Source organism: Lampetra fluviatilis, chromosome 31 (assembly GCF_964198595.1).
Source record: "Lampetra fluviatilis chromosome 31, kcLamFluv1.1, whole genome shotgun sequence".
NCBI lineage: Eukaryota > Metazoa > Chordata > Hyperoartia > Petromyzontiformes > Petromyzontidae > Lampetra > Lampetra fluviatilis.
Window position 1 is genome coordinate 1,391,946 of NC_136305.1, and position 25,575 is coordinate 1,417,520.

General features: G+C 49.0%; 1 protein-coding gene across 1 annotated transcript in view; it reads right to left on the reverse strand.

Annotated features, from left to right (window-relative positions):
- The window catches only part of LOC144943420 (uncharacterized), a 37,865-nt gene extending 12,545 nt beyond the window's left edge, over positions 1-25,320 (reverse strand). Inside the window, exons 1-7 of the mRNA XM_078870819.1 lie at positions 25,242-25,320; positions 13,385-13,813; positions 9,162-9,372; positions 5,796-6,024; positions 4,059-4,106; positions 3,284-3,384; positions 792-1,769 (exon numbers count right to left, since the gene is read on the reverse strand). Coding sequence (XP_078726945.1) covers positions 792-1,769; positions 3,284-3,384; positions 4,059-4,106; positions 5,796-6,024; positions 9,162-9,372; positions 13,385-13,806 — 1,989 coding nt within the window. The 5' untranslated portion in view covers positions 13,807-13,813; positions 25,242-25,320. The remainder of the gene's footprint in view (positions 1-791; positions 1,770-3,283; positions 3,385-4,058; positions 4,107-5,795; positions 6,025-9,161; positions 9,373-13,384; positions 13,814-25,241) is intronic.
- Between the last annotated feature and the right edge of the window lie 255 nt (positions 25,321-25,575).

Here is a 25,575-nt window from a genome sequence, read left to right on the forward strand (position 1 = left end):
CGGCAAGGTGATAAATTGTCAAGATTTTGGGTCACAATTCCATTTATAAAATGCTATTCTCATGTTTTTTTCGGTGCTACCTTGTTCGTGTTATTTTTCTCGCATGTTTCGTCTTTTTTGCTCTGTCTTGTTCTTTCGAATAGCCTAACGTGTACAATCACATACACACGTATATCAATCTTAAATCACCAGACTTTTAGACGCACAACTGTTACAAATTGAGAGCTGTTGTTGGTTTGGGATGTCACTTCCTGTCAATTCACACCCGTGGGCCTCCCTGGCTTGCTCGGGCATTGTAGAGAATCGTGGAGTGGAGTGGAGTAGTATCACAGACGCTGTCTCAGATTTACTTGCTTCTCCGTCGGAATTTGTGTAAATCTCGGAGCTCCCTTCCTTCCACTTTGAACCTCTCCTTTGTAATCGTTGGACCCCGAAAATAAAACGCTATAAAATAAACCACACGTTGGTTTTTCTATTCAATTAAATACATCAGAAGTCAGTGATGAGGCGGTCAGTGTCTGCAGAGTGTGCAGGGTGGAGCGGGTGGTCTGCGCGCCGCGCTATGAATCCAGCAACTGAAATACAATTCCTGGCCACGGCTGACATCGGTGGCGAGCGACGTCTGAACTGGCTGTTAGCCTCCACCAACCAATAGTCCAGAATGAGGAAGTATGACCAAACAGCCCCCCTGACTGACACACCATGGGGAGGGGGGGGCTACATCCACCGGCGGATCGATCATGGCTGATTGGCGATGAGAGAGAAAGCGACGTTGTTGTCGCCACACGAACCTGCTCGTAGCAGCTGTCGATGTACGGCAACGCCGCAACGGCCTCCGCCACCTTCACGTCCGCCCAGGTCACCGTGTGGCCGGCCCCTTTCTCCGGTGAACTCGGCACGACCCTCACCGGTACCACCCTCACTGGCGCCGCATCCCCTCCGGCCCCGGCACCACCGTCCGCCTGCGGACCGGCGTCGTCATCTCCTCCGCCGCCTGCCGCGCGCTCGCCGTGGCCGCACTCCGTCTTCTGCGCTTGTTCGTCATCGCCGCGGTCGCCCTCCTTGCACCGTCGTCGCTCGTCGGCCTCGCCGCACGCCTCGCCGTCGCAGCGGCCGCGCTTCTCCGGGTGCGAGTCCTTGATGACCGTCACCTCCAAGCCGCTGACGATCACCAGCTGCGTCCGAGGGTGAGCACGCCCCTTCGGCTGCCCGTGACGTTGATCCTGTGATTGAGGCTGGCCCTGTGGCTGTGGCTGCCCCTTTGGCTGCACCGTTGGCAGCACCTGCACCTGAGGCTGCTCATGAACTTTTGGCTGCACCTGAGGCTGCTCCTTTGGCTGCACCTGCACCTGAACCTGAGGCTGCTCATGAACTTTTGGCTGCACCTGAGGCTGCTCCTGTGGCTGCACCTGCACCTGAGGCAGCACCTGCACCTGAGGCAGCACCTGCGGCCGCTCCTTTGGCTGCCCCTGGGGCTGCGGGGCCGCCCTCTTTTTCTTCTTGGCGCCGCCGCCATCGGCGCCGCCGTCGCCGCTCGCCTCGGGCGCCACCGAGTCGGCCCCCGGGAGGGAGCGGCTGCGCGGCCGCTCGGGCCGGGCCGGCGCCGCGCGTGGCCGAGCGGAGGAGGCGGCGCGAGGCAGCGTGGCGGCGACCAGGGGCGGCGCCGGCGCGCGCCGCTTCTTGGGGGCGTCCGACTCGAGCGATCGTCTCCTGGGGGCCGCGGCGGCGGCGAGGACCGGGGCTGGAGACGCCGGCACCGAGTGGTGAACCTGCGGGCGGTAGCGGCGGCGACGACGTCAAAGACGCGGGGCGAAGCAAGTTCCGTCGGGGCGAGGCCGCGATCTCGCGGAACGTGGCTGCACGGCGCTGCCGATGCCACCGGTGAAATGTCGCAGGTTCACCTTTGCTGTGAGTCCCGCGGATTTCAAGATTCGATTCGGAAATGGATGTTAGAGTGGAATCTGTGAGGTGTCCAGTATCTGAGTTAATGATTCGTTGCTTAAAGTCAAGTCGATTTTGCTTAACCAGGAGAGAACTCAAGGGATTGACCTCACGGAGCAGGCATGTAATCGTGCTCGCAAGAATCGATTGTGGTATTTTTGATTGGCATACGTTGCATGTAATTGGTTTACATATTGCGTGTAGTTGTTTTTTACACGATGCAATTGAGCTGCAAGAGCTCCTGTAGAAACTAGTGACAAAAACGTAACTTCTTAGTGACTTGAACCTCGACCTCCACGAACTGTGACAAGTCATCCGGACAGAAGCGAACCCTCGTAAGCACGAGCCTCTAGAGCAGCGTTCTTCACTCATGTTCACAGGAGGGAGGGACACTTTGCCGATAAGACGTCGTCAGTATGAGAGCCGCCACGCCGCCGGCAAGGGTGTGTTGTCACGTGTTCCGTATTGTCGGGGGGGCTGCACTAAAGACCACCAGGGGCTACCAGTGGCCTTGCAATGGATAACGCTGCTCTAGAATCTACAGCACTCTGTAAAACCACTGCTGGATGAGAGCGCATCCACGCCTTGCCAATCACGGAGGCTGTCTGAACATACTTCACCACGCCGGTCAATTTGAGTTGGTGAATTAGCGGAGGCCAAGGACCGGTTACGATGTCACTCGTCGCTGATGTGAGCCCTGGTTGGGAATCGAACCAAGGTTGTCGGGGTTCATCGTGCGGTGTGTCACTGCGTCTCCGCTCTGCCCCGTAATGCTCCTCGTGCACAGGGTTTTTTCGCAGCCAATGTTAGGATTCATAATTGATTTTTTTCTTGGGCCACATTTATGTCCCACCCGACATAACCCAACAAATGTAATTGTTGCATTGGTGTACAAGCGTTTAACGCGCCAATTATTATCATTTCAGATCACTTACTGATAATGTAGAGAACAATCACAGCCAAATTAGGCAATTACATACAATTAGTATGAGAATTGTGCGTAACTAAGACACAGATCCCCGATATAGCCTTAACAGGCTGTTAGGGCAAGTGCTGTTAGCGAGTACCTATGAACACCAGCACGGCATACGATGGGGTGGGTAGTCAGCACCACGCCTGGCCGCCTTTGTCTCCCCAGTGGCGATGTTTACACATCGCACCAGGTACTGATTTGAGGCTGAGTCGACCTAGGGGAGGCCTGGAACCGTTTCAGATAATCGCCACTGGTGGTTGCCGTGAGCGGAAATCGAACTCGGGTCGCGCTAGCCGCTGCACATTTGTTCATAACACTCTCAGTATTTCATAAAATGGAAAACAAATCAGCAACGTGTGATAGACTCACCATTTTTTTCTTTCGGGGCCGAAGGCAGCTGAAGATGCCCGCGTTTTCCTTCCCAGCATGCTCTGTGACTCCAGGAGGGGGCGGTGGTTGTCTGCGGGCCCCTGTCCAACAAACGCATGGCCACTGGTGAGAGGATCGTTGTTTTCGCTGACAGGGCCCGGTTGGTACACGCGGTACCCTGGGCAGCCCCGAGGGAATGTCAGCCGGGGTTGCAAGTTACGGTGAACTCAATCTGCGTGTGTCTCTTGTCTCTGTGATTATGTTTGTCCCCCTCACTATGTCTCCCCCTATGTGTCTGTCTCTCCCCTGCGTGTCTCTATATTTATGCGTGTCGCTGCGTGTCTCTTTCTGTCTTGTGTATATCTCTGTTTCTTTCTCTCTCTGTGTGTCTCTACCTCTGTGTGTATCTATGTGTATTTGCGTTTCTCTCATTCTGTATCTGTCTATCTCTAATTGTGTCCTTTTCCATACCTGTCCCGCTGTATCGCTTTGTTACTGTTTGTGTAAAATGTTCTGCGTCTTGTGTATTTATTATTTGTATGCCTCTATGTTTCTGCGTCTATCTGTGTCTACCTCGATTCCCTTCTCTCTCTGTGGCAATGTTCCTGTCTGTCTATTTTTCTTCACCAATGTTCCTTGTTCGTCTCTCTTCGTGGCTCGCTACGTTTCTGCGCGTCTCTCTTTTCCGCGGTCTGGTTCCCGGCACCCAAGGTGCGTGGGCCGATGCTAGAGACGTCGCGGCAGTGCGAGGTTCAGGCGTGGGTGGGGTCCCTACCTGGGTAGGTGTGGGAGCCGTGCACGATGGGATGGCATCGCGCAGTCGCTGTCAACACACAGAACAAGAAGACGAAGTAGAGAGCTTGACGCCACTGACAATGCCGGTGTCAATTCTTACATCCTGGAGGGCCTCTTGTCACCCGTGTCGTCGTTCATCAATCATCGACCACACTGTGACCGGCCGAACAGCGATATCTGGCCAGGCGGTGTCATAGTTATCACTGTTTTAACATATGCTGCGTATGAGAACTTAAAATACAGGTAAAGAGCATTTCAAAAAGTGTGGCCGTTCATGATGGATGTGCAACAGATATCGGTGCGTTTGACTGTAACCTGTACTTCACTCACAAGGAAATAACCACGAGTTCGATTCTCGGAAGGGTTCCCAATCAGTCACACATCCTTCCTGGGTTTGATCAAAATAACGGGGTAAATGAACGCAACGTACAGCGCCCTTGTCAATTCACTGCTGGATGGAGGCCTTCCCCACGCCATGTCGGTACAAGGGGATTGTTTGACCATACGTCACCATGGGTTGGTGATGCCATGGCCAGGACTCGAACTCAGGTGGGCAGGTTCGTAGCGCGGTGTGTAAACTATTGCACCACGCGGATAAATGGATTACTGTCGACCTCGCTATGGAGAGGATGGATCCTGCCATAGAAATCTGGAATTTCAATGAAGAACTCAAAGATACCAACGTGCAGAGATGAGCGCTTGTTTGAATGGGGGAGGGGTAGGCGGGAGTGGGGTGTAAATAAGAAGTGTAAATAAGTACAGATAAACAAGCATTACATCTATATTACAAAAAAAATTTCACAAAAACGAGCGCAGGAAAACCTTCCCCGAGTGTGGTGACCCGTGCGCGTGCAGCTTGGCGTTGAGAATTCTCCGGGCACTCTGGTTTACTCCCACACTCAAAATAAATCCTGGAACACGGAGCCGGCCAAATATACCCAATGAAGAGAAGCTTGGGACTCGGTGTGCCTTTCCTTTCCCAAGTAAACAAATAAAGAAAAAATATTATTACAAAATACATACATATTTAAGCCGCGTGTGTCTGTTTTATCACTGAATAACATTACAATTACGTACATCTGGCAATGTGTCTTTTGGCCAAATGACAAAACCTCGACTAGTATTGTACTCTTCTGTATCTCATCTGCAGGGTCCATATCACAAATATTACTTGGTTTGGCTGGTGATCCAGGCAGGAGCTATCCAACAACACACTGCCACGCTCAATGCCACGCTCAAAAGAGTTCAGAAAAAAATATTTTCAATCGATGATGAAACTCATGGATGTCGATAGAAATCCAAGATTTGTGTTTATTTTGGGAACATTCGTCGATTCGGTAGACTAACTGAATTAAAAGTTAAATCAACTACTTTTTTTATGGTAGATTAATCTGGCTTCTTTTAAAATGGTGGCCGCTCCCCACATCCTACCTCCCGAAGTCTGGAAACCCTCTCGACGAGCCACGGCCACCAAAGCTCCGTCCGTCACCTCCCGTCCAGCAGCACAGAGGCGAGAGGCTTTCTTCCCAGCGAACGCCGTGCCCTCCGATTGCTCGCGTAATCGGACGAGCCCTCGAATCGGGCGAGCAAACCGTTGACTGAATAATCGGGATTACGACCCACGAGCTCGAATCGCAGCCTCCCGATAACACCGCGATAGGAGGAGGTCGTGGCGGCGGCGGAGGTCAGGGGGTCAAGGGGCGCGTGCCTCTCTCACCCTTGCTGGTGTCGACGACATAGAGCTCGCGGATGCCGAGCTCGGCGAGGGAGCACGCGAGGTCGACGCGCTCGGCCTGCGTCGCGTCACGGAACAGCAGCAGTGAGCGCGGCTCCAGGCCGCTCTTGGCCGCGATGGCCGGCAGCAGCACGCGCAGCGGCACGCGCCGGCTCACGCGCAGGAACTCCTTCTGCGTGCGCGAGAGGTTCACCACCAGCCGCACCGTCGGCTGTCCGCACGCACGCATGCGCGCAATCACAAACCAAATTACAACATGATGCAACGTGCCATTTTTATTTAGGTGTGACAAAATGATCAAAGTTTGTTTCTAGGTCTCGTATGGGCACTACGGCTGTGCTCATCACCCGTTTACAGCCCCGAGACAGTGGTGGAAGTTCCACAATCCTATGGCAGGGGTGGGTTGATACACATAATAAGGCAACCGCTGTTGTGGTATCCATGGGTGTTAATAAATGGACGGGTAAACAGACAAGGGTGTGTGGTGTGTTCGAGCTCTGTGTAGGCAGCCACCATTCGTGCTCTCGAGCTACGCGGCGTGTTTCTCGGGTTGTGTCGCCTGCTGAATTCAGTTCCTGAAGCAACCCCTGGCACGTGGAGCGAGACGTGGGGCAACATCGTCCCAAGCAACACGACGTAACAATGCCGGAGAGCCGGAGGAGTGCGTCTTGCTCCCGAGGAAACTACAACGATAGTCCATGAGCCGCTGGGCTTCCTGCACCACGGCTGAGAGGCCGACATTGTGGAACGCATCTGGGGAGGAAAACTGTTGGAGGTAGCACAAGTTACCGTGTTACAAGTTACGGTGTTGCGAGTTAGAGTGTCAAAATTATCACCATTCTTGAAATTGCTGTGGGACAGTGCTCATCTGTAGCGGTGGAAGTGAACATCAAGAACAGCTGTTGACTTCCACAGACTGGTAGAGGCCTCGTCTGGTTTTGTTTTTACAGCCACGAGGTTTTTGTTCATCAGGACGAAACATCGGTGCCAAGTCATTTGGCTCAGTGTTGCGCCGTCCAGGTAGAGACTCTGTTTGACCCAGACTGGAAGATAAATCCACACAGCAGCGCTAAACGTTTCACCTTCACAAGCCATCAAGTTAACACGGCCACATATCTCTGGACGGTACAGCCCGGAGCAGAGGGATATATTTCCTGCTCGTGACGCTCCTGCTTAATCTACAGCCACGGGACGCACAGGACGTCGTATCTCAAAGCGCCAGCATGCTCTTTTACTTATGACATTTAAAACAGCGCTTTAAATGCCTGGTTGATAACGGGTACTCGCTGCCGGGGTCGGAGAGCGGGGTTCTTTTGTTTTCTTGCCAAGAAAACCAGGAATGTGCTCAGATCGCGTCTTTGACGTGCGCGTGAATGAATGTGCGTGTGTTCTTACGAAGGGAACGGTAGCATAGTGGTTAGCGCACTTCTGCTCGTGGCTAATCCGTCCTTGGCCTCCCCTAGGTCGACTCAGCTTTAAACGAGTCTCTCTGGTGTGGCGTGTAAACATCAGCGCTGGGGAGACAGAGGTGGTCCTGGCCACACCACCCTGAGCAGTGCTCGCATATTATTTGCTCGCTAACGGCACTCTTCACAACAACCTGTGGAGGCTACATGGGGGAACTTTGTGTTTGTTACTCGTGTATGTGTGTTACTCTTGTGTGTGTGTGTGTTATTAGCCACGTGAGTCACCGCGTGATGGAATTCACTCACAGTGACCCAGCGTTCATAGCGGTATTTATAGGCCCATAAATGAGGCTCCAGTGGTCAGCAAACTGGGACCATTTGGGATGCCGTCATTAACAAAATTAACTGCATCGACTTAAACTAAAATAGAAAGTGCTGCAAGCACATTCATCAAGAATGAACTCGTTTGTAGTTGGTTTATCTCATCGAGTAATATTTTGAAATGTTATAATGAAATGGTCCTAAACTGCTCTATTTAGTCAGTAAACCGGTGGCAGCCAATAAAGATGGAAAATGAATTTTTCCTGCCAATTAAAAAAGAATTTAGTCTACAATTTTTTTTTCACGTAATGCTGGAGAATATCCGACACAGACAAGAGCTCCTGCTATGGGAATGTGGAATTTACACCACTGGCTCAGTGATGTAGATGAGGGCCGCTTATCACCCGAGCAGAGAGACTCTTTGACTGATTTTGACTTTGCAAACCAATCGTTCACAACGGGAATTATTTCGTGCCTCCTCCAAGACGGGGTGTAATCGATTAATCTGATCCATCCATAATCGTCTGCTCCCTTGCATAGACAAACGCTTAAAGATGCAGGCAATATTTAGAGAGAGAAAAAAAAAACATCCAGGAGAAAAACGAGATGACAAATGCTTCGATCCAGCTCTGTAACGCAATGTCCTGCCAGAGCCGCGTTCCAGAGCTCAGCAGAGTGCGCCATCTATTTATCATCTGCTTTCTGTGTGCGTGCTTTGCGACGTGTGTTTAGGCGTTAAACTGGGGAACCGCAAAAGCTGTCCCACGCCTCTGCGCCACGTGCAACTCTTGCCAGGCAGCGTGCCGCGCAACGGAAGCGGCTGTCAATTTGTTACCGACTCCGAAATGCGCGACGCGCAAGGGAACGCGACACGCGTGACTCTTTTGCGCCTCCGTCATCCCACGCCGAGTGTCCGGGATTTACCGTTACTTCTTTGCGGCCATCCATTCCGCTGCTGGATGGAAGCCGCCCCATACCATGACGTTCACGCGCAAGCCGCAAAGTTTCTTACTGGTTTGACAAATACCCAAAACTGAATGCACCACCACTGTCACCCCAGCGAGGATGAAAAAGTCAAAGTTTGTCCGTGTACTTCTGACACCACGGCATTTCATGAACATTTATCCCTTTTTAAGATAGGTGGAGACATTATTGATGATGATTCTCTGATGATGATATTGCTATTTCTGTCAATGCTGATGATTCTGCTTGTGATAATAATCACGCTTCTGCTGCTGCTCAAGACCACAATGCTGCGGCTGATGGTTTCCGTGGTGGTCGTGTCAGATGACAGCAGAGGTGGGACAAAGTCATTGTTATGCAAGTCCAAGTCGAGTCGCAAGTCATCAAATTCATGACTCGAGTCTGACTCGAGTCCAAGTCACATGACTCGAGTCCACACCTCTGGATGACAGTGCTGGTGATGCTGCTGTTGATGATGTTGAGGCTTCTGCTGCTACTGCCGATGAGTGGTGGTGATGTTGGGGCGGTCGCATCAGACGACGGCGCCACGGCCAACGATGAGGCTCTTGGGGAGGAGCTCACCTCGGGGGGCCTCATCTCGGGGGGGGGGGGCGGGGGAGCTCACCTAGGGGTGGAGGGGGAGGGGCCAGGATCTCACCTCGGGCGCGTTGGAGCGGTGGGCCCTGCGCGCGTCCAGCGGCTCGCGCTCGATGAGCCGCACGGCCCCCACGGGGAGGCTGCCGATGGCCGTGTTGGGCTTGAAGGGCAGCAGGCGGCCGTCCACGCGCGAGTACAGCTCCAGCGCGTGGCGCGCCGGGCTCAGACGGTACCACGCACACAGGCGCACCAGCACGTCCATGATGGGGATGCTGGTGGGAGCAAGCGTCATCAGACGATGCACAGGGAAGGGTCACGTGGATGAATCGAAGCCCCACGGCATTGTCCGTTACTGTCTATGGGCATTCCGTTTTCTTCATGTTAGCCAATGAGCATTCGTTTCTTTGTCATTTGGTATTGCCTGTCACATCATCTTTGATAGCTATATCACTGTCATTGCCCAGCAGGGTGGCGTCGTGGTAATAGTTGCCCCTCAGCTAGAAGGGCCTGGGTTTGGTTCCCGACGCAGGTGCCTTTCAGTGTGGGGTTTGTATGTTCTGTGTGGAGTTTGTATGTTCTGTGTGTGGAGTTTGTATGTTCTGTGTGTGGAATTTGTATGTTCTGTGTGTGGGGTTTGTATGTTCTGTGTGTGGAGTTTGTATGTTCTGTGTGTGGGGTTTGTATGTTCTGTGTGTGGAGTTTGCATGTTCTGTGTGTGGAGTTTGTATGTTCTGTGTGGAGTTTGTATGTTCTGTGTGTGGAGTGTGTATGTTCTGTGTGTGGGGTTTATATGTTCTGTGTGGGGTTTGTATGTTCTGTGTGGGGTTTGTATGTTCTGTGTGTGGGGTTTGTATGTTCTGTGTGTGGAGTTTGTATGTTCTGTGTGTGGAGTTTGTATGTTCTGTGTGTGGAGTTTGTATGTTCTGTGTGTGGAGGTTGTATGTTCTGTGTGGAGTTTGTATGTTCTGTGTGTGGGGTTTGTATGTTCTGTGTGTGGAGTTTGTATGTTCTGTGTGGAGTTTGTATGTTCTGTGTGTGGAGTTTGTATGTTCTGTGTGTGGGGTTTATATGTTCTGTGTGGGGTTTGTATGTTCTGTGTGGGGTTTGTATGTTCTGTGTGTGGAGTTTGTATGTTCTGTGTGTGGAGTTTGTATGTTCTGTGTGTGGGGTTTGTATGTTCTGTGTGTGGAGTTTGTATGTTCTGTGTGTGGGGTTTGTATGTTCTGTGTGTGGAGTTTGTATGTTCTGTGTGGAGTTTGTATGTTCTGTGTGTGGAGTTTGTATGTTCTGTGTGTGGGGTTTATATGTTCTGTGTGTGGAGTTTGTATGTTCTGTGTGTGGGGTTTGTATGTTCTGTGTGGGGTTTGTATGTTCTGTGTGGAGTTTGTATGTTCTGTGTGTGGAGTTTGTATGTTCTGTGTGTGGGGTTTGTATGTTCTGTGTGTTGTTTGTATGTTCTGTGTGTTGTTTGTATGTTCTCCGTCTATTCTGCATAGGTTTCCTCTGGGTTCTCCAGTTTTCTCCCACAGAGAAAAAAACACAACATGATAACTGGTATTGGCCAAACATCCCAATACTTGCAAATTACTCAGTTGGGATCACACACAGCAGCATCATCGCCCCCTACTGCGAAAACTTGACAGGACTCTCTGGATAAATCGCCTTGAGACTCAATGAGGCTTTCCTGTGAAAACAAGCATCATTGTCATCTGCATCAGCAGCAGCAGCATCAGCATCATAAATAAAATAACATAACTTTATTGGTACGTCTCCACGTCCGAAGACGTCCTGAGGCTCTGACAAGGCCATGAGGGAGGGGCGTGTGGCACAGCTTGACGGCAGCTATCACAGAGTGCGGTCGTGTCGCTACAGTTCTCTGCGGTGAGTACAAGGTCTTTAAAAACAACGGCGCTATGTCTCTCTCAATCAAATGAACGCTGAGCGCTGGAGCGTTCCGAGATTCAGCGGCGAACGGGACCCACCCTGCAACTTGCAGACATCTCGGAACGAGTAAGGGTTAACAGTCAGAACGATGCCTTTAACCGGACGTCTTTAACATGCGTGCGTTCTCTAAATGTGTTATTTGAGTTAAATCACAGGCAAAGAAATGAGCTGCACATTTCCTGCAGCCACAGCATCCCGCAATATTTCATGCACGTGACAAGGATGAATGGTGACCGGCTGGACAGGACAGCGACGGAGGGAACACTTGAAGGTGCTCAGGGAAGAGATCGGCCGCGGTCTGACCGGACGTCAAACATCAAACACTGGATGGGGATGGGAGCTCGCTCAGTTGAAATTCGCAGTGACGGACCGAGAGAAGTGGAGAGAGACCGCGGGAAGGAGGTATTGGTGAAGGAAACGGTCACGTGGCCCAATGGCTCAGAAGGCCAAGGAACTGGAGGAAGAAACAGAACAGCATTAGCAGCGATGCTGGGGAAGCTCCGTGGAAGATGATGCCCACGGCTCCACTCGTGCCACGAATGCAATTTGCTTCTCTCATCACCACCACCACACAAACGTTGATCTCCATGCTCTATGAAGAGCGATTTGGCAGCGTCAAATATCCGCTATTTATGTATACAATTTCAGCACTCGGCAAATAAAGCGCACAGCCACATGGGTACTACAGTGGCGGGCGTTTTGCGTCCATTATTGTCTGAGTGACAAGAGCCATTGACCGGCCACCACGGATATGATTTTTTTTTTTCCAAAACAGTCTGAGACGAGAGTCATGCAACTGCTATGTGGGACGAGAAATCCTGGGCTTGAAATAGCCTCGAGCAATGGTGACCTTGCACCAAAACGCCTTCGACCTCTGCGGTGCGAGGCCATGCAAGCGGTTTTGAGTTCTGCCAATGAAATCGATATTTATTTTTTCTGCGCACAGTTGCGCAGTGTCTCACTTGTTCATTAAAATTGTTTGTTCGGTCCTATCACGACGGAAAGCGCGATGTTTCACAGACTATCAAGAATGCCTCTGCGCACAACTCGTGCCAGACATTAGGTTGAGCCAATCACCCAGTAAACGATCAGGCGCAGACCTCAATGGACGAATATAACATAATGGCAGGGCTTTATTTACCCAGCAAAAGCCTCACTTAGTCTCTGGAAACTTTTCCGTGAGGGTTCTTTGTTGGAATTATTGGCCACTTCTTTAACGAGTTCTACAGTGTCCCTGCAGGAGGAAGCTGGAATATACCAAATAATTACCTCATCATATCAAAAATCCTACACATAGGCCGGCAGTGCGGGCTGGTTGAGGCAGGGAGCGTAGACAAGGGAGCGTAGAAGTACGGTACAACAATTCATTTTTCTGCACTGCCCGCTGCTACCCACAGCCCATAATAATGGCTAAGTAGCAAGATTACATGAATTAACTGCGAGAGAATAACCATGGGACTTTACCCAGGGCTTCATTTCTCACTGAACATGTTCAGGATTGGTGATAAACTGAAGTGGGTGGCACATGACTAGTAGCCACAGCCATAGTGAGATGTGGACTGGATGCGGTGTGCCGTGTGCGGACACATTTTCTGGGTCATTGACCCAAACAGACCTGGCTGAATTTAAGCCCTGGTTTGACATAATTCCCTTGTCATTCATGACACCTTCCACGCCTGTCCACTCAATGTACTCAACTCGAGACACTAAATAACAGCTCCCCTGTGGCTGAGCTGGGAATTCTCACTCCGCCCGATGTCGTATCTAACACGCAAAAGGCAATTCCAACGCCAGCGTTGACACCGTGTGCGAAGAACAAGCGTCTAATGCGGACTGGGCAGGCGAGACGCGTGGCCAGGGTCCCCGTTAGACATCAAATATCCCTTCTCTCCCTGTGGAATGCACCTTCGGTGCACGAGGTGAGAGCGCACAGGGTTCAAGGTGCACGTGCGCGAAAGTCAGCAGGGTCAGGGTGTAAAGGGTCGTGGAGTACAGGTTCAGGGTGCTTGGGGTCAAAATGAGGTCATAGTGTGCAGGGTCGCGATATACGGGGTCAAGGTGTGCAGGGTCGCGATATACGGGGTCAAGGTGTGCAGGGTTAAGGTGTGTGAGGTCACGGAGTGCAGGGTCACGATATACAGGGTCAAGGTGTGTGGGGTCAAGGTGTGTGGGGTCAAGGTGTGCGGGATCACGGTGTGTGGGGTCAAGGTGTGTGGGGTCAAGGTGTGTGGGGTCAAGGTGTGCGGGGTCACGGTGTGTGGGGTCAAGGTGTGTGGGGGTCAAGGTGTGTGGGGTCACGGAGTGCAGGGTCAAAGTGCGCGGGGTCACGGTGCTCCCCACCGCTTCTCAGACGTGGCGCTGTGCAGCTGTCCCGAGGGCAGGATGACGGAGAACTCCACCTCGCAGCACGACACATTCTGGCCCCTCGCCACCAGCGGGGGCTTGGGGGCGGCCGCCTTCCCCCGCGAAGGCGGCGTTCCTCCCTTGGCAAGCGACAGAGTTCCGCCCCGTTCCAGCGGCGGAGATCCCGCTTTCGTGGCGGGCAGCGTCGCGCCCTTCTCGGCGGGCGGCTTCCCGCTTGCCGCCTTGATGGCCGGCGGGGAATCGCTCTTCTCCGAAGACAGCGCCGCCGCCGCCACCGCCACCGCCTTGTCCGATGGAATCGCTCCGGCCCTGTCCGCCGAGGCGGGCTCAGCCTCGGGGGACCGAGGCGACCGAAGGGGAGCAACGCCCGGAGGGGGCGGAGGAGCCCGGTTCTTCATCCTGCGCCTGACACACGACAGGGGAACCCGTTCGGAGAGTGAGAACCTTCGGTGGAGGCGGCGGCTGTCTTAGTCGTGAAACCGACGGCGCACGTCGGCCCGTAAAAAAATGCTGCAACTCAGCGATGCGTTCAAAAAACATTAGTCGCGTTCGGGTCAGGAGGGGTTAAGACATTTCTAACACGTGTTATCTATCACCGTCGAGACAATCTGGTAAAGTGTAAAGCTATGCACCATGCACCTCCGATTAGCACGGTTGGCCTACGCTCAACATACATACCGCAGGCTGTATATACTTTACCACGGTCGTTATTAGCAATACCAGTACAGTACCTTAAACTTAAAAATACACAATAAGTTCAGGTTTTAGGTCACGGCCTCTGCTATATATATAATACAGCGACTGCCTGAAATAAGTCGAACAAGAGGAGACCAGCCCTCTTGCACGACGTCGTTTTCTCCGGGTGTTCCTCACGTCGTCCCATGTGCAAAGCCACCAAAACATAAAAACAACATCGCAAGCAGAGTCCTCCTGCAAAGAAGAGTCTGGAGACTCGGCCACACTTACTTGCCTCTGGTCGAGATTACCAACGATGAGCACACACTCGCACACACTCGCACCGTGATTGTAACTCTGTGCGTCTCGGTTGCTGCCCGCGTACGATTCTGCAGCAAGGCGTTCAAAGCGCCGGGCGCTGCTATAAAAAACGGCGACGCGCTGGAAAGAATTACGTCGAAAAACTCTGTAAACTTTGGCACAAACAGCGGCGCTCGCTTTCCCCTTGGACTGCGCTCAGCAGATGATTCAGATCAGATGGGAATAAGGAGTACAGTGTGCTGTACGGCGAGTCAAATCCTCGCCCCCCCCCACCTCCCATCCACCACGCAACAAAAATCAACCAAACGCACCCCATGGCTTTTCATGAAAAGTCCCACTGGATGAGACCAGGGGATTGACAGCAGACGTCCCTCGTGGCAGGGAGAGAACTGGATAGGATAGAACTACGTCGTAAGAGCGAATGGCTTCGGGTGCGACGAATGAAAGTCAAGATTTGACCGCCGTGAAGAAACGCGATTCTGTAGAGCAGCAAAATGAAACACACGGAGACAAGTAATAGGTTTTTACCCTTTCAACTGGTACAAAAACTGACACCTTTATACAAGGGATCATGTTTGCAATAACCACAACACAAGCAGTCAAAATGCAAACAAAAAGAAACAACTCTGATGATGATGATAATGATATGCACTGTCCTTGAAGTTGAAAGGGTAAAAACCTAATACTATATTTTGCCACTAGTAAAGGAGGTCTCATAGTGTAAACACACGGAGACAAGACGAACACCAAAACCCATCCTCCACGCTCACCTCCACCACAGCCAACGTGACAGATGCCTCCATTGACGTGCATAGGGACCGACCGTGTTGACTTTCAACACCAATTTTTTTTCAACCGAATAACTTGGTGACACTGCGTCCGATTGATCCCAAACGCGATGCAACGCGGGTGTTGATGCGTCAACTGTGTCCGCCCGTCTCTGACCGGGTGGGGGAAGTGTTCACGAACATTCTCGCCAAGTTGACCCAATATGAACACAACCTTAGGCAACACAACTTCAGACTAAAAGTTGTGTTGCTATTAGAGACGTTGACCTTGAGGAACCCGGCCGAGATTGATCAAAGGGTGAGCGCTCGCTCCCTCCCCAGGAAGAGCCGCTATCCGAGACTCATTGTTCATCGCTGCCTCGGGACGTACCTAAGCTTCCGGTGCATATGGTCTGAGCGCTACTGTTGCTATCGATAATTAATTAAAGACTTCCGATGACGAACACATGGTGGAAAGTATTAGTGATTCCAGGAATAGGCATGCGTTTATGTTCTTTGTTTGTTACCGTACTTGATACTAGTAAGCTTTATTGGTAAAACAAATTGTAGTTTGGTTAAGGAAAAGCCACAAACACCAATGCGCCTTGAAGTGGACACTTTTCAATCGATGCGTCTTGCCAGCTGTGACGTCGATCAGTAAACACGGAGGCTGACACAAATAACGCAACAACAACAACTGAAAACGCATGGAGGCATGCAACACTTGGAATTCTACTTAGAGACAGGGAGAAGGAATGCAGGTTTCAGAGAACAAATGTAAATGCCAAACGTGAGTGCACGTGCTGTTAGCGAGAGTAAAAGCGCGCTTGGCCATGCTGCACACGATGGCTACGAGAGGGGTGATGGTTGTCGGACGGGACTGGCGAGAGACCGGCAGAGCCGACAGCGGGAACAGTTGCACGTGTCAACACCCAACAGGAAGACCACCACGGGGATGGAGCACAGAGATAGTTAGAGGCGTAGGGATGATGATGATGATGATGTGGGGAGGCCTTCACCCAGCAGTGGAGTGAGCATGACTGACGACAAAGAGGAGTATGTGCTGTAGGGGGTGCAGCAACGCGAGCCGGTGAAACTCAAGAGTCCGCGGAGAGGGAGCGGAATGCAAGCGGCGCGTGTCTCGTACCAACCTTCATCGAGAACGTGTGGACAGAACAGGGTGCGACACAACGCACAGAACAGTCAGATGGCACGCACGTGTACAGGGCAGGCGCATTCACTGACCCAACGACCAGATTCCACCTGCACACCCACGCTTAGAGTGTGCGGAATGCCGCACGCCGACTCACGAACACAAAGATCCCCGTCGCGCTGCTAGCGAGCGCCTACGAAGGCCGGCACGGCACACGAAGTGACCGTCTTTGTCTCCCCAGTGGCGATGTTTACGCACGTCATTTGAGGCTGAGTCAACCTACAGGAGGCTTAACCAGTCCAGATAATCGCTAGTGTTGGCCATGAGCGGGATTTTGACTCGAGTCGTCGTGATCGTAGCACCCACTCTGACTCAAGCTCACACTGCAGCTCACTCAGCTCCCAAAAGTCCAGGACCTTTCGTCATACCGTGGGGGTCGTGGATGTTAATTGACCATACTTCACCACCCTGGTCAGTTAGGGATATGGGCGCATAGAAGAACACTACAACGATTGTGTGAATTTCCTACGTTGCCTCCTGCTGCCTGCCATCAAGGCCCGCTCAGTGGCCACACTTCCAAGCGCTCTGCAGGCTCGAACCCCGCTTGGGTTCTGAGATCCGATGAGATTGGGCGCATTGCGGACGATTTGGTCACGGGCAGTCGAACATTCCAGCACGCGTAGTGCCATGAGTGCAGCTGCATCTCAAGACGGTGGTCAGACAGTGGGACATCTCACACACGACACAGGCAGACAGATTCTTGATTTTTGCAGCGCGATTCGCAGAGAGCTGCAGGCCTATTTTGTTTAACCAGGTGAAGAATCAAGGGCTTATATAGTCACAGGCAGAACTCTCATGCCCCGTGAGAGTAGTCGTAATACAGTACTATGTTTCCAGCAGAGACCCGTTTGGAAAATTAAATACATCACTGCATAATTTTCCGAATGCCTAATAATGATCATCATTTACAGCCACTATGTCAATCAACTGCTGGATGAGCACCACCCCATGCTGTGTAAGTTCTGGGTGTTGTTTGACCATACTTCCCCATTCTGCACTGTGCGGGCTGGTGAATGGGGGACTAGTAACGGTTCGGAAATCACTCGACACCGATGCTATCCATGGCCAGGAATTGAACTCAGCTTTCCAGGTTCAAAGTGCAGTTCGCTAACCACCACTCGACTGCCACACCCCAGGCAGTAATCTGCAATCAATCTGTAACACGATGCTACAAATGTTACACAGATATGCAGTAAGCGTGAGGTTTTGCAACAGGACTTTTTTTTTTCCCCGGCAGTTGCAAATGCATGTGGAGCTCTTGACTGTAGATGACAAAAAAGTATTGCCCAGGCCACACCCTGTGAAATGTGGCACCAGAGAGATTCCAGGGAAGGCTCGCGAGAGATGGAGGGAGGAGAGGAATGGACATTCCTGCACCCATCGAGAGGAGTAACTCACGTCTATGATCCCGTCACTGCCCGCACACAATAGTTGGGCGTCCGGGGAACTGCCTGTTTGTGGATTTTGAGTCCCTGCCAAAGCAGCCCGATGGAATATTATTCTTTTCGTTACGATCCTCTAAACAAAACAACGGGTAGGAAAATAAATAAATGGAATTCCGCACAAAAATTTCAACGCCTAGATTTTTTTTCCATTCCGTGGCTCTTTTTTTGTGTTTTACAGTCCCCAAGGACGGCCGTAATTTCGGACGGATAATATTTCAGAGTTGTACGATCCGGGGCGATATGAATCTCTCTGGCCTGTTTGCGAAGACCCTGCCGGTGCATGGAAGGGCACGCGGTTAAAGTTGTCTTCCCCGCAGCCCGTGATATCACTCGAATAAACACACGCTTGGGACACACAGATTGTGTCCGATGAATATAAACAGCGATACGGTCCCTGGGAGGGAGAGGGGAAGAGAGAGGGAGATGAAAGGAAAAAGAGAGAGGGGAGAGAGAGAGTGGTTGTGGTTAAGGGAAGAGAGATAATGATAGAATGAAAAGAGTTAGGGAGAGAGGAGGGGGGGAGATGATGGAGAGGGGGTATAGAGAGAGTGATAAGAGAGAGCAGAGGGAGGATGGAATGAGATAAAGAGAAGAGGGAGAGAGAAATAGGGAGAAGAGAAATCAAGGAGAGAGGAGGTGGATAGGGGGGGGCAGATGAGAGAGATGGCAAGGTAATATAGAGATGAGAGAGGGGAGAGAGGGGAAGGAGAGGGGGGAGAGTGACGGTGCCAACAGCTTCGTGCCCTGGCCGACAGAGGCTGCAGTGATCTTCTCGAGCACGTGGTTTAAATGCTTGAGCGGCGCCTCTGACCGGCCGGGGTATTATAAGCAGGTGGTGAAATAATCTCATAAGCAGCTGTCAGTCTGCTCGGCAATTCCAAGGAAGGAGGAAAAGCAAATCTCAAAAGTTGAGAATCTGACGGCATGAGGATGTTATGTCAGTCATGTGATAATAACAATGCAGTGGTACGACTGCGAGATTGTTGTGAACAAAGATTACCGATCCGCGTAAAAGATGCTTCTGTTAGAGCAGTACATTTTTTTTCGAGTTCAAAATCCCATTTTGTGGGGGTTGACATGCACCATCATCCCTACGGCACCAATAAGATGAGTGTCACTGTTTTGGGAGGTCAACAGTCTCTGAGGAGACGGGTCCCCACTGGCTCACCGGTGGTGTTTAATGCTGCCCCACTTCTCATTCGAGCAGAGATTTTTTTAAAAATTAAATATTTTTTAAATAAATACTTCTATTTACCCACGAGAGCATGATTGAGTCCGAATACTCATTTTCTGGATGGCCCTGCAATGCAATGCATTGCCCAATTCCATTAAACACACAGATAGACTCAGGAATCCACTGCTGTATTGCCATAGCCTGGATCCCTCACAGCTACCGGGACTGTGACTTGAATACTCATGAGAGACACCACACTGGATGAATTGCACCGTTAGAAAGAGCTTGACAGGGATGGCACCAAGATTCATAAAAATAAAACAAAAAGCAGTGGCGTAGTGTGTGTGTGTGGCATGGGCCCTGGTGCACGGAGTGGGATGTGGGCCCCCTCTCCACCTGCCCGTCTCTTTGCAGCCGGGCTGTTTTACCTACGTGACTTTACCGAAAAAACCTAAGAATATGAATCCTTGCAGTCACGAAAGCTTCAAATCTAGAATTAATGCCCACTGCCCCCTGCGTTCGTCTCATCTCAGCCTCCACCGACCACAAAGCAACGCTGCCTCTTCACAGGCCGCCTTTGAATCCGAGCCAGTGCCAGAGACAATGAGAAGCCCGCTCGGCTGGCTTTTCTCAGAAGTCTGGCTTCCGCTACATTTCGTCTTGTTTTTTTTTAAAGCAGCAAGTTGCTTTACTGCGAGCCGATTTTTTGTTAAATGTCCACTCGTTTTAGCGCCGGTTGAGTTTAACAATTGATTCAAAAGTGAAAGTTTACGGTAAGGGGAATTCAGACACAAATTAATGAGGCCGGAGTATTTTTTGTTTAAGATACCCTTAAATTCAGAAGTTTTCTCTGCTCAAACTAACATTGGGAAATCGTCGTCTCTGTCGGTGACGCTGAGCCATGAACAGAAACTTCCCATTGTCAAGGTCAAGCCCATTGTTAAAGTCCAAATACTTCACAAGCCCTCTCTCGATCCACTACTGGATGAAAGCTTCCTCGTGCTGGACTGGGCATGGGGGTTGCTAAGCCATACTTCCCCATGCTGTTCAGTGAAGGACCAGGATCGGTTCAGGCATCAATCGACACCGTCGCGAGCCGGTGTCACCGTGTCGTAACGCGGCGCTGCAAACACTCCGACACTGCTCAGGGACGTGAAGAGAGGTCTGCAGACAGCTGCAATTTGTTGACTAGTCCGATGGCCGTTGCATTCTTATTACATGTATTGTACTATGTTGTATTGTACTATATTGTATTGTACTATGTTGTATTGTACTATGTTGTATTGTACTATATTGTATTGTACTTTAATGTATTGTACTATATTGTATTATACTATGTTGTATTGCACTATATTGTATTGTACTATGTTGTATTGTACTATAATGTATTGTACTATGTTGTATTGTACTATGTTGTATTGTATTATGTTGTATTGTACTATAATGTATTGTACTATGTTGTATTGTACTATAATGTATTGTACTATGTTGTATTGTACTATGTTGTATTGTACTATGTTGTATTGTACTATGTTGTATTGTATTATGTTGTATTGTACTATGTTGTATTGTATTATGTTGTATTGTACTATGTTGTATTGTACTATGTTGTATTGTACTATAATGTATTGTACTATGTTGTATTGTACTATGTTGTATTGTACTATGTTGTATTGTACTATAATGTATTGTACTATATTGTATTGTACTATATTGTATTGTACTATGTTGTATTGTACTATGTTGTATTGTACTATGTTGTATTGTACTATGTTGTATTGTACTATAATGTATTGTACTATTTTGTATTGTACTATATTGTATTGTACTATGTTGTATTGTACTATGTTGTATTGTACTATATTGTATTGTACTATAATGTATTGTACTATATTGTATTGTACTATGTTGTATTGTACTATGTTGTATTGTACTATATTGTATTGTACTATGTTGTATTGTACTATGTTGTATTGTACTATATTGTATTGTACTATGTTGTATTGTACTATGTTGTATTGTACTATATTGTATTGTACTATATTGTATTGTACTATATTGTATTGTACTATGTTGTATTGTACTATGTTGTATTGTACTATATTGTATTATGTTGTATTGTACTATATTGTATTGTACTATGTTGTATTGTACTATGTTGTATTGTACTATGTTGTATTGTACTATATTGTATTGTACTATGTTGTATTGTACTATAATGTATTGTACTATGTTGTATTGTACTATATTGTATTGTACTATGTTGTATTGGACTATATTGTATTGTACTATATTGTATTGTACTATAATGTATTGTACTATATTGTATTGTACTATGTTGTATTGTACTATGTTGTATTGTACTATATTGTATTATGTTGTATTGTACTATATTGTATTGTACTATGTTGTATTGTACTATGTTGTATTGTATTTCCAGCCAGCCCTGCCGAAGGATTTCCGCGCATTTTTCCACAATTAGTTCAGAAATCCGTTTGGCCGAGCCAGCGAGAGCCACACACAATACACTCCATCACCAACGAAGCGAGCAGTGGTAACACTCTCTCTCTCTTGGTGAGGACAAAGCGAGGAGTGGTATTGTGTCGCTGCAAAATGTCACGCACCGCCCGCTATGAAGGCAACACTCGCACAACGTGAACACTCGCTGACTCTACAACTCCACACACACACACGGGTTTTGCAAAACGGAGGTCACTGCTCTTAAAGGGCTGTGAAGCATCTTCTTGGTTCTTTCGGTAAAGTCACGTAGAAGGGAAGTAATAAAATAATAAAAATAAAACATAATAAAATTATTCTCACGACGTTTCGGCCGCAACGCAAGCAGCCGTCCTCAGGTGAAAACCAGGTCTGTCGGGGAGACAGACTTTACCGAAAGAACCAAGAAGATGAATCCCTGCAGTCACGAAAGCTTTAAATCGAAACTTGGCCGTGAAGCATCCAACATTTTACAAAATTTCATTTGCACACTGGTATGGGCAGATGCACTGATCGTGAATTCTCTTGGCACGTGAGCAGAGTTGTTCAGACTTTCGTTGTCATGAATATTAAAGTTTACAATGTTGTAAATCCTTGTGAGAGCCCATTGAGTGGACAGATCGCTTTTGCGATTTCACAAGTGAGGGAAATGCAAGTCAAAGTTACAAGTTTAACCTACAGATTTCACAAGAGGGCTCTACATTTTCTAAACAGATGTTAAAGGAGAAATAACGATCTCGCAATCAGCCAGATTTAGAAAACCAGACACCAATGCAATGATTCTTTGCAGCGGTATAAGAAATGCATCAATAAAACAAAACCTGGACAACTAAGGTTCACTAAAATAAACTCTTTATGCACTTAACGTTTAAGTTCTACTTATAATGAAACAAATCTAAGAAAATGTAACCAGATGGAAGAAACGTGGATTCAAGGTTTCCACAGCATTGACTACAATTAATAATCTAACCTTGTTGGAGCATGACTGCATCATCATACCCGAATACAATACATGGATTCAAGAAACCTTGGATTTGGAAACACTTGCTCAGCGATACATATTTGTTCAATGGTCCACATTATTGGGGTGGTGGGGGGGGGTGAGAGACTGCTGTGGCAGGCTTACAGGAGGACATCTTCACACAGCAACAGCAGCAGCAGCATGCGCTCACGCATGCACTGTACGGAGCAGATCTGGTGAGCGTGCCGCTTTAAAGATCTCAACGTGGCTCGCTCGCTCGCCAAGCCACCAAACGATGGACTGGCAAATAAAATAGACTCAAACGGGGGTGGCCAACAGTCGAGAACCAACTATTGCTAACTATTAACAAATGTTTTAAATTTTCAGAAGCGACCTGGCTTATGTGGAAATGTATAGCGGCCAAACAACTCTAAAGGCGTGTTGATTTTAAATGTGGAGTGGAAACTCGGGGGACCCGGAGAAAAACACGCAAAATCCAAATACACAGCAGCAGGCGTCAGGGTCGGGAACGAATCCACGACCTCCTGCACACCAGGCGAGGTAGTTAACATCTCACAGCCACCGTGGCGCTCCAACTGCTCTGCCGAGACGGGGCCATGCCCGACGGGGAGAGTTTAAACCATAAGTTCATGGTGATTTGCATTGCAGGTCACAACGATTTACTGCCCAAACGTGCATCGAGGTGTTGCTCATCTTCCGTTTACAGCCTTTCAGCCAGTTGTGTAAATTTCTCATTCCTTTGGCACGGGCGAGTCTCTCCGTAGGACATCCACCATCTAATGTTTCACAAAGCAGTACTACATTTATCGACTGTGGAGGGATGATGGGCTGCGTCAACACCCAACCAGGATTTGAACTCACAACCTTCCTGAATGCGAGCCGCTCGTTCTACCGCTCGTACTTGGCCATTTAACACTGCAAACTTTAGGAAATGTATGGAGTTAACTGCAGGCCCTGTTACGTGAACCTGGCAGCCACAGCTTGGCCACAGAACAGCAATTTATTAAATGCAGAGGTGACGCGCGGCATTGGGCGATGCGAGTGAGCCACAGGCCCCCAACGGTATCTGTCGTGACTTTCGGCCTGACGAACTGCAGAGGCATTTATATTTGGATGAGCGATCAGAGAAGAACTTCACTTGCACACGGCATGCCAACAAGGCCCTCCCAAGATAAAAAACAAACAGCATTAGTGGCAGCGTTCCAACATATTTCACACCAAGTTGTCTCTTATAAGCGTTCAATCGTAGCGAAATCAGCAGTGTATTGACAAATTAATACAACTTAGGACGAATAATATTTTTGAAATGTTACGCTTATGACAGCGGTGATGCCGAGGATTTTAAAATACAGTACAGTGCAGTGTGCATAAATGTGTTTTTCATTACACGACACAGGCGGAAAATATTTACGGAAATTCTGGAGTCAATGCTTTAAAGGTGCAGCGTTATGAATGCGTTTGTCTTATGACTCAGTAACGCCAACAGCGAGTTTCCATCCACGAGACGAAAAAAACAACACCATCACAACCACAAATACCATCATTAACAACCATTATCACCATCAAAACCATCACCATTACCACCGTGATAATCATCACCATCCCATACCACTACCATCACAATCATCATTAACTCAATGTACCCACAACCTCCATCACTATAATTTACCACAATCACCTTCACCACAATTATCAACTCACCACCACCACAACCACCATCATTACTATTATTATCCATACCAATTACATTATTAGCATCATATCACAATTTACCTTCATGTATTTCTCCTTTCACGGCAATGTCAGAGGATGTACATCTGTCACTGATAAAATAAACGCGCTATGTCTCTTCAAAAACTTTGGTTGTAGGGAATGCATTTATTTTTAAAACGCCTGTACACGTACTGAGGGTCTGAAGAGAACTTTGGCTGCCGAAGCCACCTGTCTAACACAGATTACGACCGTGTTAAGAAGTGAAATCAGCTGCTAAAATTCAAATGTGGAGGTTTGGCTGGCATATTCCCGAAAATCAAGTCAAACGGGACTTTATTTAAAGTTGACGATCATTGCTTATCGGTATCGAAAAAAAAAATGCGTGCCAATACTACGTCCACTCGGAATACTTTAACCTGCCCGGAATTAGTGCGTTTAAATTGTAAAATGGTTTATATGTACCCTTTATTGCATATGGCCTGTACTGATTATAAAACTCATGTGTAGACAGTCCATGTGGTGACGCCTGCGTTGGGTCCCGCTAAAACCTTTACTCAAACGATGCACAGCTACTTTTAAACTTCTTCTTTAAACGTATCCTCGTGAACAAATCCACCCCCCCCCCCCCCCGTTATTCAGCACCGTCAGAGAATCCACACAACAAATGTTGTGCACGTTCCCAAAAACGAATACAACCACACACAACTTCCACAAGCATACCCAACCAGCTACACGGGCAGTTTCCACACCTAAACCCTGCTTGCTGACCATCAAACTACGTGAACTGTCACTATCATCTTCTTGGTTCTTTCGGTAAAGTCATGTATGTTTTATTTTTATTATTTTATTAGTTCCATTCTACGTGACTTTACCGTAAGAACCAAGAAGATGAATCCCTGCAGTCACGAAAGAAGCTTTAAATCGAAATTTGTCACTATCATGTAATACGATTACAAAAAAGCCCCTACTATGTGGTTAATAAAACAAAAAAAACAACTTCACGCAAGGCTCGTGCGTTAACAGCCCACGGAGGATGTATCGGCGTACCTTTAAAGGGCTGCGCGCCGTTCAGATGTCCGCCGTGGGGCTTGTGGGGAGCGCTGGCAGACAACCACGCGGGCTGTGGATGGCAGCATGGACCGGCACGGCGCTGATATGGTGCGTTACAGTGCGTACGTCACACTCACGCCGAGCCTTAAGGACTCCCCCTTCTCCACGAGATTATCCTCAAAGGGGCTTTTACCACGAGTTGGTCTCCGCAGAGCCACGTGTGCGAGTCCGTGGCGTAAACAACAACAAAAACATCGACAACGCAAGCCCGTATTCGTCATCATTACTATCAGCAACCGGGGGCAATCCACTGCTGGATGAAAACCTCGCG